Raw genomic sequence first — 14756 nt, 5'->3', positions numbered from 1 at the left:
CGGCGGGTAAGGTAGACCACCTGACCTACCTGTCGCGTGTGCTGCGAGATTTGAAATTCTGTCGGGAACGTCGGAGACTATAGCTAAGTATATATCTGCCAGGTAAGTATGTACAAAACTTTATTGTAGTTTAACAATATCATTTTTCATGACAGATTGCTAGTTTTAGTGTTATTTTGAAACCAGATAATATTATAGTAATTTAAATTGGTAGATTTAAAAATGCAAAAGAAAATTCTTGTGAAAAAGATGTATTGTAGTGGGTAGAGAGCAGAAATTTCCATCCTTTTTGTAAGAAGTTTTTTTCACTATGAACATTTATAAATTATTTTTGCGTATAGTAAGTTATAAGGAAAAATAGGCAAAAACTCTCATGATCCTATTGTGGACTGAGATGTTAATTCTCTTGCATTATAGTCAAACTATCTTAAAACACTTTCCGAATATCATCACAGAGTTACCCATATTCAAAATATACATATTGCAATACACTCCCTGAACACCTGAATTAGCCCTGGTCACTGACCAGCCCGAACTATATCCCCACACATTTACCCACTAAGTGGGTAATTTTAACTGTCAGTGTTACCAACGCTGCAGGTAAAATCTAGTCAAATGAGTTACCTGTGTTACCGTTGGCAACGCTGCCGCAAATACCTGCCACCAGTGGCCTGTCTCCTCATTCCTCAATTGTTTTTTGTTCGCCTTGCTGTGCGGATCAGTCCCACATCAGGCGAACTTTTGGTCATTTAGCCCGACCCCACTCAGAGTTTTTCGCATCTTGGTTACAAACACGAATTTTCCCGTTTCACTTTGGATAGCTACTTTGTACTCGCTATGGATAAGTTAGGAAATAAACGTCATTGCCTTCTACAAACGCCTCGACGATCGAGCCTTCTACTGCTGGATATGTTGGTGCTCATCGGCTCTAAAATAACGTTGTCGCCGACTGCAAACGCCTCTGCTTCTACTTCATCTACAGTTCGACAATCGAGCCTTCTACTGCTGGATATGTTGGTGCTCATCGGCTCTGCACGCCCTTCAAGCGTTGGATGAGTATCCGCATACATGATGACGTTCTTTTCGTTATTTCGTGTAGTAAGGTTTAGTGCAATACTAGTCAGAGATGTTTGTCTTGGTCAGGAGACAACGAAACATTAGTTAGTTATTCCAGAGATTAGTGGACAGGTTATCATCTAGTATGTTAAGAATATTTCTAGCCTGACGAATAATTTAACAAATAGAGATAGTGGTACTAGTAGTATAGTGAATTCTAATCGTTCTTTTTCATCCCCCATGCCTGTTCCAGAAACCAGCACTAACGGGCTGCTGGGGGTAATGGAGAACCGCAAGCCTCCGAGTGGGTAGGTTCTGCCGGCCCCCCCGGCGCGGAGCAGGCAGTGTTGGCAGCAGATTTCCCCTCCCCTCGATTTGTAAGTTCTCAGGATGATGAAAATTTAGGTCTGATACAGACGAGTAGGGATAATTGGCTAAATAGTGTTTAGGAAGAGAAGTGCAGGCTTCTTCCGGTCGGTTTTTTTTCTATTATAAGTAGTAGTTTATAGAGGGACAGTGTCCTAGAGCCTATTAGGTGTTTCTTGCTTCTAGTTCCTTTCGTCAGAATCTTTTAGGCCATGGTTGGCCGTTCAGATCTGGTTTCGGGTCTGTCGGGTTCTGAAGGGTTGAATACTTATCCTTCGTCTTTAAGGTACTTTCCTCTACTTATTACGATAGCGTAATTTTTAATATCGACTAATTCTCTGTTCAACGCATATCGACGTACGATAATTCGTTATGTAGAGAAATCGAAGAAAATTAAACTACGGCTAGCCTAGTGTTCACGATGATATATGTACAGTAGCCTAGCCTAGCCAAAAGTATTCGCTGTACTACATAACGGTAGTGATTTTTATAGTGGCTAACGCTTTAGGCTCAGGCATTCTGACTACGGATAATTCAGTACAGATGTATGAAACTACGAACGAGAATTCCGATCTTAGTATAATTCAATATGAATGTAATCGAACAGAATGAAGTATCGATTCTGTCCGACTAAAGCATTTAGTGTATTGTATGTATCATCATATTAGCGTAGTATAAATACTAACTCGGCAGTTCATTCACGCTCTGGAATCAGCTGATGGCGAATACGGGTTTGCGTCGCCGTATCCACCTCATTCTTGTCCTGATTGGCTAGCGTAACTAACGTAACAACTCTTCCTTACTTAGGCCAGGTTTGTCGTCTTGAAGGAGACGTGTTTTCAACTATGTTGGACATTTAACATAGTCAATACTGGTATCTTGTGGCATATAATTAGATGTCGGATACTATAAGGAATTCGTTGTATGACGTCTTCATACGTTTAACAGACTAATGGCTGTCAGTAATTACATTGTGCTTATGTCAATTACAGTTACAAAAGAATTACCAGTTGTATTATTAAATTACAGTGACAACTGAAATTAATATTTGGCCTAATAAAGTTAATTTAATTACCTTAAAATGTAATTTATTAATTTTCAATTAAATTGAAATATGTAATTTATTACTTTTCAATTAAATTACAATTACACAAGCTTGTCAAAACAGCACTGTTGTGAGGAGGCGTGGCTTAAACAGACAATGATGCCGGCTAGTCTTTTTTTCCTTGGCTCCAGATTCAACCATATCACTTGGTCTCGGCTAATGTTTTTGTTTCTAGTTACCATAATGAGTATCTGGATACTTAGCTTATAAAACGAAGTCATGCTGTTCGTCTTACGATGTAATTTAAGGCCAAAATTTGACTGATACGTCTCATTGGAAGCTAGTTTTTCCCTCGGCTTAGATGCGTAAATTTAACGATTCCGTTCGTTTTTCACTCGTTTTCATAGGTATTACGAACCTTACACTTGATTAATCTTTACCCCCTTTCTTAGGGTAGCTGGTAATTCCTTCTGCGGCTCCCATTGGTTCCACAGTTCGTAACCCGTTATTAAAGCACTGTACCACACAGTTAGTTCTCCACCTGCACAATATTGGCGCTAGGTGTTCCTGTGGGTTACTCGTAGTGACTTTTCTCTCTCTCCTTATTTTCTCAACTTTTTCCTGCTGCTTTTCTGTTCCGTCCTTATGGGATTTTCAAGGTGGGTTCGACCTTGATTCCGTGTCTGGGAGTACTTCTTTTCCGTCACTTGCTTCGGATTCCAGTCTAGGTTTAGTAGTATTGGTAAAATAAAGGGGGTTAGTTGGATCGCGTTTTGCGACTTCTTTGCTCTTAAGGGGTGTTGCTCGCCTATTGTAGCGTTCTGGTTTCCGTGTCATAGTCAATGGTGAGTGCGGAGTTTCGCAGTAAATTGAGACTGGTTCAAGGTTAGGTCATCGTCTTGGTTGGTACATGTTTGGCGCAACAGTATGGGAGTGACTCGCATGCGTGGTCGTTCATCGCCAAGGTATTTTCGGCTCAGGCGTAACGTTATCGTCACTGGAGAGTGATGGTATCCGCAGTCGAGTGACTAACTCTTACAGGTTTTGCGGAAACTGTTTGACAGACAGTTCGCTCTTGTGAGTGGGTGGACAGCGGTCGGACAGCAGGGTTACATCATGATGTCTTGGGGGAGTGCGGGTTGCGCAGTCGAGTACGACTTGCACAGTAGTTTATGATCTTCTTGTTGGTATATCGTTGCGCAATCGGATCGGTAGGCTCAGATATGATGGGATCTTATGTCGTTTGGTTTTATATCGGCAGCCAGGTGTAGTAGGTTCCGGGTTTCTTGGATGCTGCCTTTTCTGGGTTCGGCTTTCCTCCTTTGTTTTCCTGTTCCGGTGGTGGCCCGGACAGGTCTGACAGAGGATAGATACCTTTGAGAGAGACTCGTTTGCTAGTTGTGGGTTTTTTTGTTTTTTTTTGTGTCTCCGGCGAGGAAAGCGAGTATAACGGATTGTGGACTTTGTCCATTCTATCTTTCCGCATTCCAGGCTCCGGAGGGGATCTCAGTTAATTCATGTAATGTTTGATTATTGTATTCAACCTAACCAGCAGTCTCTCAAACATCAAGTAGGGTAGTCTGGTTTTCGGCGAGCGTCGGGCAGTTTTTGGGGAATGACTTAAGCTAGCATCATTTTTCTGTATGAGGTGTAGCGGTAAACTCCTCTGCCGGAGTCCGACTTCCGGTTTACGAGTCAGTTGAGGTTTTTCTCTATGGGTTCCTTCATTGATTAGTGTGGTAAGGGTTACGGATCATGAGGCTCGTATTTGGAGGACACCTTTCCACAGCCACTCTGTGTGGATGTGGTGAGAGTGATAGTTGGTTTCTCTGAGCCTGACTGTTTGATAACCTCTTTTCACATTGGTTTCGAGGGGGTTTGCATACCAGACTAACATTTCTGAGGGTTATGATATGTTTTTGGCAAGGAGAGGAGGGACTATTGTTAAATCATTGCTTATCCGGACACTCATAAGAATGGACTCTTAGTCAATCCAAGGGCGCAAGTATGCGGAGGGCTACCCTTTGGCTTCCAGAGGAATGTTTCGCTGTCGGCGATTGTGTAGGTGTTTTTTTTCTTGAGGTGGTTTTCACAATTACCGTAACCTTAAGGAATTTCACTTTCTTCAGAGATTGGTTACTCTCGGGGTCCCTGTCGTTGCGGTAAACTCAGTTTGATAGTTGGCTTGGTAGAGATAGGGTGTTAGAAGTTTAGGTAAGCAGTGATAGTCTAAATGAACTTCAGGGTGTTAGAAGTTTAGGTAAGCAGTGATAGTCGAAATGAACTTCAGGGTGTTAGAAGTTTAGGTAAGCATGATAGTCACGAAATGAACTTTATGTTGTTAGAAGTTTGTAGGAGCGTAGTGATATATCTAATGAACTCTAGTGTTTCTGTTGGTCAAGCTTAGACAGAGTGTTTTGTCCCTTAGGCCCTTGAGGTTAGGCAGATCCCGATGATCATGTTGGAATAACAACTACTTCTTCAGCACAAGTCATCTACATCAGTGAGCAGTAGAGAACTGAAGGTCCTGCACGCTCAACTTCTCCTCCATACTGAGAGGCTATAGCCACTGGAGTTCACCATTTCCCCTCCATACATGAGAGGATAGAATACCACATGGGAGGTTCTTCAGACTCAGGCGGTACCTAGGACTCGACACCGACGGTATGGTACTTCCTATGCAAGCATCCTCAGTTACTGAGCTGGACAACCAGGTGAGGAGATTTGTTTTTGTTTTGCCTCCATGAATAAGAAGTATAGCTTATCACATAGGGAGGTACTTCTGACTCGGATAGACGTTAGACTCAACACTGACTTTGAAGTACTTTCTTTGCAAACATCCACACCTCCGAGTTTGGATAACTAGGTGAGGATACATGCTTTTATACATGCTAGGTTGCTTATGAGTTACCTGCGTATGTTCCGTGTACAGGTCGGGCTGAATGAGATTGACCCCGCCTCCGACTAAATGTTGTTAATCGGGCTAATTCAGGTCGTTCAGGGAGTGTTATTGCAATATGAAGTTTTCATAATAAAACTAATATTGTAATACTTACCTGAACACCTGAATGATTCCCACCCTCCTCCCCACTTCAATTTGATAGTGAATGATTCAATTGAGGAATGAGGAGACAGGCCACTGGTGGCAGGTATTTGCGGCAGCGTTGCCAACGGTAACACAGGTAACTCATTTGACTAGATTTTACTGCAGCGTTGGTAACCACTGACAGTTAAAATACCCACTTAGTGGGTAAATGTGTGGGGATATAGTTCGGGCTGGTCAGTGACCAGGGCTAATTCAGGTGTTCAGGTAAGTATTACAATATTAGTTTTATTATGAAAACTTCATACTATGTCCTAATTTGCTTTATACAGGTCATAGAAATGTCAGGGGATGAAATTTCCTTGGCGTTATTGGAATTTCATAAATGGTTAATGCTCTTATTATAAATTTATATTCTAGAATATTCAACTTATTTCATGAATATACTTCAGAGTATCTCATACATAGGGGGGAAATGTATGAAAAAACAGATTTTTTGTACAATACATTTTTTTTTGATAGAGCAGCAGCTTGAATGCATGTTTTACATAGTACTGTATTGTATTTATGACCTTATTGGTCACAGTTGACCCTCACTTGAATCCTTTTTGTTTAGGGCTTTCAAATTGTCCTTCATGTTTTCATAGGTAAGTTGGGTTGAAGATGTTGCAACTGCTGGATCTGGACAACGACCCATCAAGCTTTATGATGAAGCTGGATATGCTGCTTTGAGAAAAGTAAGTTTGTGATATTAGGCCTAATTTACTATTTGAAAACTGTTCAGTCATATGTATTTGTAGCTTTGGAAAATAAACAGGATCATATGTAATTTATGTAATAAGATACATTAGTATTTAGAGCAATAAATGGCAGAAAGATTTTAAAGATAACTAATTTTATACATTTAACTTACCTGTCAGATATATACTTAGCTATTTGACTCCCGTCGTCCGACAGAAATTAGAATTTCGCGCACACGCTACCTGTAGGTCAGGTGATCTACTTACCTGCCGCTGGGTGGCAGGACTAGGAACCATCCCCATGTTCTATCATATTTTTTCTGTCGGCCATACTGGCAACATCGTTGTGGGTATCTCCGGCTGGATTCGTATTTTGCATCGCAATTGATCTTCGTTTGGACTTCTCGGTGACGTATTTGCATTGATTGTACTGGCATACGCGATTGTGGACTGTTTTTGGAATTTGATTTGGATTGTTCAACATGATGTCTGATTCTGGAAATGTGGTGAGAATGTGTGTGAATGTGGTTGTAGTTATGCCGAAGGCATCGATTGATCCTCATACTATTTGCAAGGAAATGGCAGGATGTATGAATGTTTCTTTTGGTAATACTTGTAATTGAATGCAAGGATTTTGAGTGCGGAAGAATGGAAATCTCTAACCTCATACTTGAAGAAGTTAGAAAGAGACAGGGTGAGGAGGTCTTCTTCCAAACCTTTATCTAGTTCTAGCGGGGTTATCAGTAATATTATACCCTCTTCTCCTTTTACTGCCCCATCTAATGTACCTGCTCCTTTATTAGAACACAGATTCGGCATCTGAGATTGCGAATCTTTAAACGCCGCCCTTCGGAAAATGGAAACCAAAATTGGCGGCCTTTGAAGGTAAGCAGTGTTGATTATAGTGCTGTGGATAGTGATATAAGTGTCCCCAGTGCAGTGGAGGGGGCGTTTGATTGTCTCCACAACGCTCCCAGGCCTAGACCTCTTTCAAGCTCCCAAGCCCAGAGGAGAAGGAATGTCGAAAGCCGTAAGGAGGTTGTGGAGGATCCCCAACAGTCTAGACGTCCCTTCGGCATTTTCTGTATCGCCACAGAATGCCAGAGAACGCTACAGAAAAAAGCGTTCTGCGTGAGTCCTCCTCGGAGAATTCTTCACCTAAAAGAGGTTGGAGATCGGCGGATCTTTCTCGCCCCCCTGAAAAGACGTTTTGGATGAACCCCAGGATTACTTCTAGTCCTGAGCGTTTTCAAGAGGAGGAACCATTCAGTAATCAAACAACCGAGGGTAGACAATAATGATGAGACTAAAAGAATCCTTCGCACTATGCAGGATTCCATCACTTCTCTTGTGGGAGTTCTGTATAAAGACCCTCCCAGAAGGAAAGACGATTTCCTGCCTATTAAGAAGTCTAGGCTATCGAGGGTTCAGACTCGCCATAGTAATTTGTCTTCCTCTGATTTGGAATCGGATTCATCAGCCTTGCATAGGCCGAGCAGGATCCGTTCTCCTGTCAAACGCAAGACGCCAACGAAACGCGTAGAGCCTTCCAGGCACGAGACGCCAGACAAGAGCGTCGAGTTTGCTAGACGTGAAACGTCAGCCAGGCTTGAAGCGCCAGCCAGGCGCGAAGCGCTTTACAGACACGAGTCGCCAGTCATGGCCGCGTCGAGCATTCCAAGCGCGAGATGTCAACCAGACGCGTAGATTCGTCCAGTTGATGATATCGAGGCGCCAAAGTGGACGCGAGCGTCGAGATAGGCGCGTGACGCCAACCAGAAGCAGGACGCCTCCCGAGGAGCGAGGCGCCAGGTGGCAAGCGCCAGGACGCTACGAGGCGCGAGACGTCAACAAGAAGCGTGACGCCTCTCAGAAGAGAGTCCGCCAGGCAAGCGCGAGGACGCTCCAAGGCGGTTGACGCCAGCCAGAAGCATGACGCCTCCCAGGAGTGAGGCGCTAGGCAAGCGCCAGGACGCTTCGAGGCGCGAGACGTCAACAAGAAGCGTGACGCCTCTCAGGAGAGAGTCGCCAGGCAAGCGCGAGGACGCTCCAAAGCGGTTTGACGCCAGCCAGAAGCATGACGCCTCCCAGGAGCGAGGCGCTAGGCAAGCGCCAGGACGCTTCGAGGCGCGAGACGTCAACTAGAAGCGTGACGCCTCTCAGGAGAGAGGCGCGAGGCAAGCGCGAGGACGCTCCAAGGCGGTAACGTCAACCAGAGGCGTGACGCCTCTCAGGAGAGAGGCGCCAGGTAAACGCGAGGACGCTGCAAGTCGCAAGACGCCAGCCAGAAGCGTGACGCCTCCCAGACGCGAGGCTTCTTCTAGACGTGAGGCCCTCTACTAGTTATGGGACGGTATTGATTCGTAGTCCTTCACCTACTAGAAACTTTTCTCCTGAGCGGCTTCTCTTGATAGAGAATCGTTCAGGAAAGAGCGATCTCCTTCTAACCTTGAACTTGAAGAGATTTCTGAGGAAGAAGTTTCAACTAACGAGGGACTTTCCAATTATAAAGTTTTAGCCTCGTTACTTCTAAAGGAGTTTGCGGATTCTCTTAGTCCTGCAGCTCCTCCTTCGCCGAGATCTCTGTTTTTTTCGAGCACAAAAACCCCGAAATCCTCGGCTTTCTTAAAGATGAAAACCGGCGATCTCAATGAAGAAAGCCTCCAGTCTTTAGATTCGTGGCTTTTGTTTTATCTAAAAAGAAACTTTAGGAACGGTTTTATTGCTCTCTCCCTCCAAGCTGACGGGGAAAAGAGGCATTTGGTATAAGACAGAACGAGGCGATGGGATTGATGCTCCCCTCGTCTGCAGATTCAGATTTCTCGAGTCTTGTAGAGTCTGTGAGAAGACAGTCTCTCAATTCAGCACAAAGGCGTCCTGGAGTATGTCGGAATTAGATCAGCACCTTAAGGGAATTTTTCACGTCTTAGAGGTGTTCAACTTCTTGGATTGGTCTCTTGGGGTGCTGGCTAAGAAGACGAGTGAGCCAGATTTTCTGGATTCAGACAGTGTCCTATCTTGCATGGATAAGGCTGTGCAAGATGGTTCTGGTGAGTTGGCGGCTCTTTTTGGATCTGGAATGTTAAAGAAAAGATCTCTTTACAGTTCCTTTCTGACGAAAGGAGTTTCTCCTTCTCAGAGCGTTCCGCTCTATTATTCGCACCTCTGTCAGAACATGTTTCCTTCATCTTTAGTGAAGGATGTTGCGAGATCCTTGTCGGAAAAGGCTACGCAGGACCTTCTTGTACAATCTACAAAGAAAAGTAGACCTGCAGTTACGACTCAGAAGAAGGTGGCTCGGACTCCAGTGGTGCCCTTTCGTGGAGCCCCTTCAACTCGATCAACTTCGAAGAGAAGACCCTTCGACAAGCGAGGGAGGTCTTCCTTCCACTCTTTTTAAAAAGAGCAATAGCAGCCATGTCCTCCAAGCACAGGTAGGGGCCAGACTTCAATACTTTCTGGATGCCCTGGTCCGTAAGAGAAGCAGATCCCTGGACTCTGTCTGTCATACAGAATGGGGTAACATCATTCCCTTCGTAGAGACCTCCTTTGGCAACATCTCCAAAGGATTTGTCGACGAGTTACAAGGACCCTGGACTGAACGAGAGACTCCTTCAGACGGTGGTGTCGATGAGGGACAAGAATGCAATAGAGCTAGTGCAAGATCTTTCTCCCCGGGGTTTTACAACCGCCTTTTCTTGGTTCCAAAGGCTTCGGGGGGATGGAGACCCGTCCTAGATGTAAGCGTCCTGAACAGGTACGTGGAGAAAAAGAAGTTCTCCATGGAGACTTCAGCTTCAGTTCTGTCTTCCCTACGTCAGGGAGATTGGATGGTATCCCTGGACCTTCAGGATGCTTACTTTCATGTTCCGATTCACCCATCGTCAAGAAAATATCTAAGATTTGTTGTACAAGGACAAATCTTCCAATTCAGGGCCTTGTGCTTCGGCCTATCGACCGACCCCTCAGGTATTCACGTATCTGATGCGGAACGTGGCCAAATGGCTTCATTTAGAAGGGATAAACATCTCAATGTATCTCGACGATTGGCTTATCCGGGCCAAGTCGGAGAAACGGTGTTTGGAGGACCTACAGTCTACTTTGAACCTAGCAAAGACGTTAGGATTACTCGTGAACCTCGAGAAATCGCAGATGATCCCCAGTCAGAACTTAGTCTATTTGGGGATTCGGATGGATTCTCGGGGTTTTCGGGCTTTTCCGTCCCAGGAAAGGATTGCTCGGGGATTACAGAAAATCTCGAGCTTCCTAGAGAAAGAACGGAGTTCGGTGAGGGAGTGGTTAAGTCTTCTGGGAACCCTTTCCTCACTAGAACAGTTCATTTCGCTAGGAAGACTCCACCTTCGCCCTCTTCAATTCTTCCTAAGAAGAATTTGGAGTTGGAAGAACGGGCAACTTTTCGGACACTTTCAGTATTCCTCTGGAAGTAAAGAATCATCTGAAGTGGTGGATTTTCCCTTAGAAAAGAACGAGGGCTTGTCTCTAGAAGTTCGGAACCCAAACTAATCTTGTTCTCAGACGCTTCAGAGAAGGGATGGGGAGCGACTCTAGGGACAAAAGAAGTATCAGGCCAATGGAGGAAGGATCAGCTAGACTGGCATATAAACTCCAAAGAACTTTATGCCGTTCTTCCTGCTCTAAAAGCCTTCGAGACAGAGGTGTTAGGTCAAGTGGTACAGGTCAACTCGGACAACACCACAGCGTTGGCCTATATCAAGAAACAAGGGGGAACTCACTCTCTTTCTCTGTTCCATATAACAAAAGAGCTGTTGTATTGGGCAAAAAGAAAACGAAAGTGACCTCTCTCACAAGATTCGTGAAAGGGAGAGAAGAACATCAGAGCAGACAGGCTAAGCAGGTTAAACCAAGTTCTCCCCACAGAATGGACCCTTCACATTCAGGTGTGTCAAGCTCTGTGGTCCCTGTGGGGCAGTCCACATATAGACCTATTCGCCACCTAACCTATCCAGAAGGATAGAGAACTTTTGCTCCTTAGTGGAAGACCCGAGAGCGATAGCGGTGGACGCCATGCTGCTGGACTGGTCAGGCCTAGATGCCTACGCCTTTCCCCCCTTCAAAATGTTAGGAGTGGTGTTAAGAAAATTTGCGGCATCAAGAGGGACGAGACTAACACTCATCGCTCCCTTTTGGCCGTCTCAAGATTGGTTCACAGAGGTACAGGAATGGACAGTGGACTTCCCAAGATCTCTTCCACACAGGAGAGATCTTCTCAAACAACCCATTTCGAGAGGTACCATCAAAACCTCCCCGCTCTCGCTCTGACTGCCTTTCGACTATCGAAAGACTTGTCAGAGCGAGAGGCTTTTCAAGCAAAGCTTCAAAAGCAATTGCTAGAGCCCGGAGATCTTCAACTATTCGGGTCTACCAATCAAAATGGGATGTTTTTAGAAGATGGTGTAAGAAGAATAAACTGTCCTCTTCCGATACCTCTGTGACCAACATAGCTGATTTCTTGATTTTCCTTAGGGAAGAATCAAAATTATCAGTTTCTACCATTAAAGGTTATCGAAGTATGCTTTCGGCCGTATTTCGAAACAGAGAGTTTGAGAATTGCAGAAGATAAACGACCTCACGATCTTATTAGATCTTTTGAAACCTCTAAAACCTTTTCTCCTCGCACTCCTAACTGGAACCTAGATGTAGTTTTGAGATTTCTATCATCTAGTAGATTTGAACCTCCTCTCAACGCGTCGTTTAGAGATCTAACGAGAAAATGTATTTTCTTGTCGTTAGCGACTGCGAAGAGAATTAGTGAAATACACGCTCTAGATTCTCGAGTAGGATTTAAGAGTGATGCGGCAATTTGTTCTTTCCAGACTCTGTTTCTGGCCAAGAACGAGAACCCTTCTAAACCCTGGCCAAAGAGTTTTGAAGTTAAAGGACTTTCAAATCTAGTAGGAGAGGAATTAGAAAGATCTTTATGTCCGGTTAGAGCTTTGAAGTTCTATTTAAAGAAGAAGAATGAACTAAACGGATGTAAACAAAGCCTGTGGTGCGCAGTTCGGGATCCTAGTAGACCCATGTCAAAAAATGCATTAGCATTTTTTGTGAGGAGCATTATTACGGATGCTCATAATGACTGCACTGAAGACTCTTTCAGGACTCTCCGAGTGAAGGCTCATGAGGTTAGAGCGGTAGCCACTTCATTAGCATTTCAGAAGAACATGTCTTTAAAAGACATTGTGGATGCGACTTACTGGAGGTGTAATCAGTGTTCGCATCGCACTATCTCAAGGACGTTAAAGTAACATATGAAAAGTGTTTCTCTCTGGTCCTTTTGTATCAGCCGATACAGTGCTGGGGCTGGGAGCACATAACGATCCTTAGAAAAAATTTGTATTTGTTCAAAATTTTGATAGTACATAGATCTACCTTGTGAGACGAGTTGTTGGTTTTTTCTGCTGATTAGTATGCTTGCTGGCGCACGGACGTCCTAGCTTGGATCAGTGGGGGAATCAAGAGACGTCTTACTGGCTAGATTGTACAAACATTATTTTTTTTTTTTAGTTTTATTTTTATTTTTGTACTTTACTGTACGAATGTTTGTGATTCGAGTTTGTGGTTGTTTGCAAGAGGTTAGGGGATAACTTCTTGCAATCTTAGAACTAACATGGATAGGTTGAGGTGATCGGGATCGATGTTGTGCTCCTTGTATAAGGTCTTGTCAAGTAAGTGGATAAGCACCCATTGACGTAGTCCTTCCAGGATCTACCAAGTGGGTTAGCGTGGGTAAGACCCATTTGGCAGAACACAAAGAACTCTTAGCCATAGATCAATATCTCGCTGAGGCTCTTGAGACTGACTAGACTCCTGGATTCTATTCATGAAGTCTTCAGTCTAAACAGGTAGGAACCAAGGTTTTATTTATTTATTACCTACAACGATAGTTGTGATTCCTGTTTGATTCTATATTTAGCTGTCTCTTTCCCACCTCCAATGGTGTGAATCAGCTAAGTATATATCTGACAGGTAAGTTAAATGTATAAAAATGATATTGTTATTATACAATAAAGTTTTATACATACTTACCTGGCAGATATATACAAAATTATACCCACCATCCTCCCCTCAGGAGACAGGCGGTATAGAAAAAATATGATAGAACATGGGGATGGTTCCTAGTCCTGCCACCCAGCGGCAGGTAAGTAGATCACCTGACCTACAGGTAGCGTGTGCGCGAAATTCGAATTTCTGTCGGACGACGGGAGTCAAATAGCTAAGTATATATCTGCCAGGTAAGTATGTATAAAACTTTATTGTATAATAACAATATCATTTTTCTTTGGATATTTCCAAAATGTTTTAAACAAGATTTAAATGGAAGTAGTATCTTAGTAGTATAGTATTAAAAAATATAAGAAATATGTGCTTGATGTCGAAGGTACAACATGATTTTGTATTCAATATTCATGCCTTCTTATTTTTTCCACTTTAGGCTCAGCGTGGCAATGAAGATACTGCTGCAGTGCAGCCAATTGCTGTTATTAACCTCTATCATCCAGTAAGTTTGTTTTAGGATCTGTTGCTATATAAAAGTGCCTCCTTTGTTCTTACTAGAATACAAACCTTTGTAGTCTTTTATATCCTGTATGGGGGTAGTGCCATCAGTGCACCTCATGCAGTGGTCTGTAGGCATTACTTAGGTTCTTTGCAGCGTCCCTTCGGCCCCTAGCTGCAACCCCTTTCATTCCTTTTACTCTACCTACATCCATACTCTCTCTTACACTGTCAGTTTCTTTTTCAGCACAGAATGACCTTATAGGTCCCTGTGCTTGCCCTTTGGTCTGAAGTCTATATTATATTCTATTCTTTAGTCTTTTATATGGCAGAAGCTTGTCCAGATGTTTGAGCTTAGTAACAGGTAACAAGGTAGTTAACTAATGACAGATAAGTGAGGGGTGGGGAATTAATCCATTTAATCATAAATGGTGCCATTTTTCCTGGCCACCTTGCTGTGTTCTATGGCTTTTGTTGGAGTTTTTCACATAACGATTTTCTGGTTTGAATTTGGGACTTGGTATTCTCAACACCTCATCCCTGTTCTAATCTTGCCTTAGACTACTACTGCTTCCACTGAAACGTCTGTACATCCACCCCTAACTCAGTGAGGAAGGTACATGGGGACCAGTGCTCTGTAATTGTCATCAAGGCGGGTTATCTCTCCAGTTGGAGCTACTGTTTAGCAGATCGGTTTGTAATTCTACCTTCACTGAGAAGAGCTCCTCTCTTTTTCTGCAGTAAAGGCTTGACCTCAGTCATATCCCTGAAGTTTTTGCTTAGAGAACACTTCCAGAGTTTTGAATAGTCTTGCCTGCCCAGCAATCTCAGGCTCTAGAGTGAGATGTGCCTCCTGTTCTCTGTACTTCTCCGAGGGAGTGTACAGACAGAGACAATGCTCAAGGGTGCCCTTGCTAGCTTTAGCATCAGTGAAGAGATTAGGTGAATTATTGCATGATCTCCTAGTGGG

General features: G+C 43.7%; 1 protein-coding gene across 1 annotated transcript in view; it reads left to right on the top strand.

The window, feature by feature from the left end:
• The window catches only part of LOC135221810 (translocon-associated protein subunit delta-like), a 70563-nt gene that overhangs the window by 36977 nt on the left and 18830 nt on the right, over positions 1-14756 (top strand). The window contains exons 4-5 of the mRNA XM_064259693.1: positions 6158-6247; positions 13725-13790. Of these exons, the coding sequence (XP_064115763.1) occupies positions 6158-6247; positions 13725-13790 (156 nt within the window). The remainder of the gene's footprint in view (positions 1-6157; positions 6248-13724; positions 13791-14756) is intronic.

The sequence above is a fragment of the Macrobrachium nipponense genome, chromosome 3 (assembly GCF_015104395.2).
Source record: "Macrobrachium nipponense isolate FS-2020 chromosome 3, ASM1510439v2, whole genome shotgun sequence".
In the NCBI taxonomy this organism is placed as follows: Eukaryota; Metazoa; Arthropoda; class Malacostraca; order Decapoda; family Palaemonidae; genus Macrobrachium; species Macrobrachium nipponense.
This window is presented reverse-complemented; position numbering and strand designations above follow the sequence as displayed.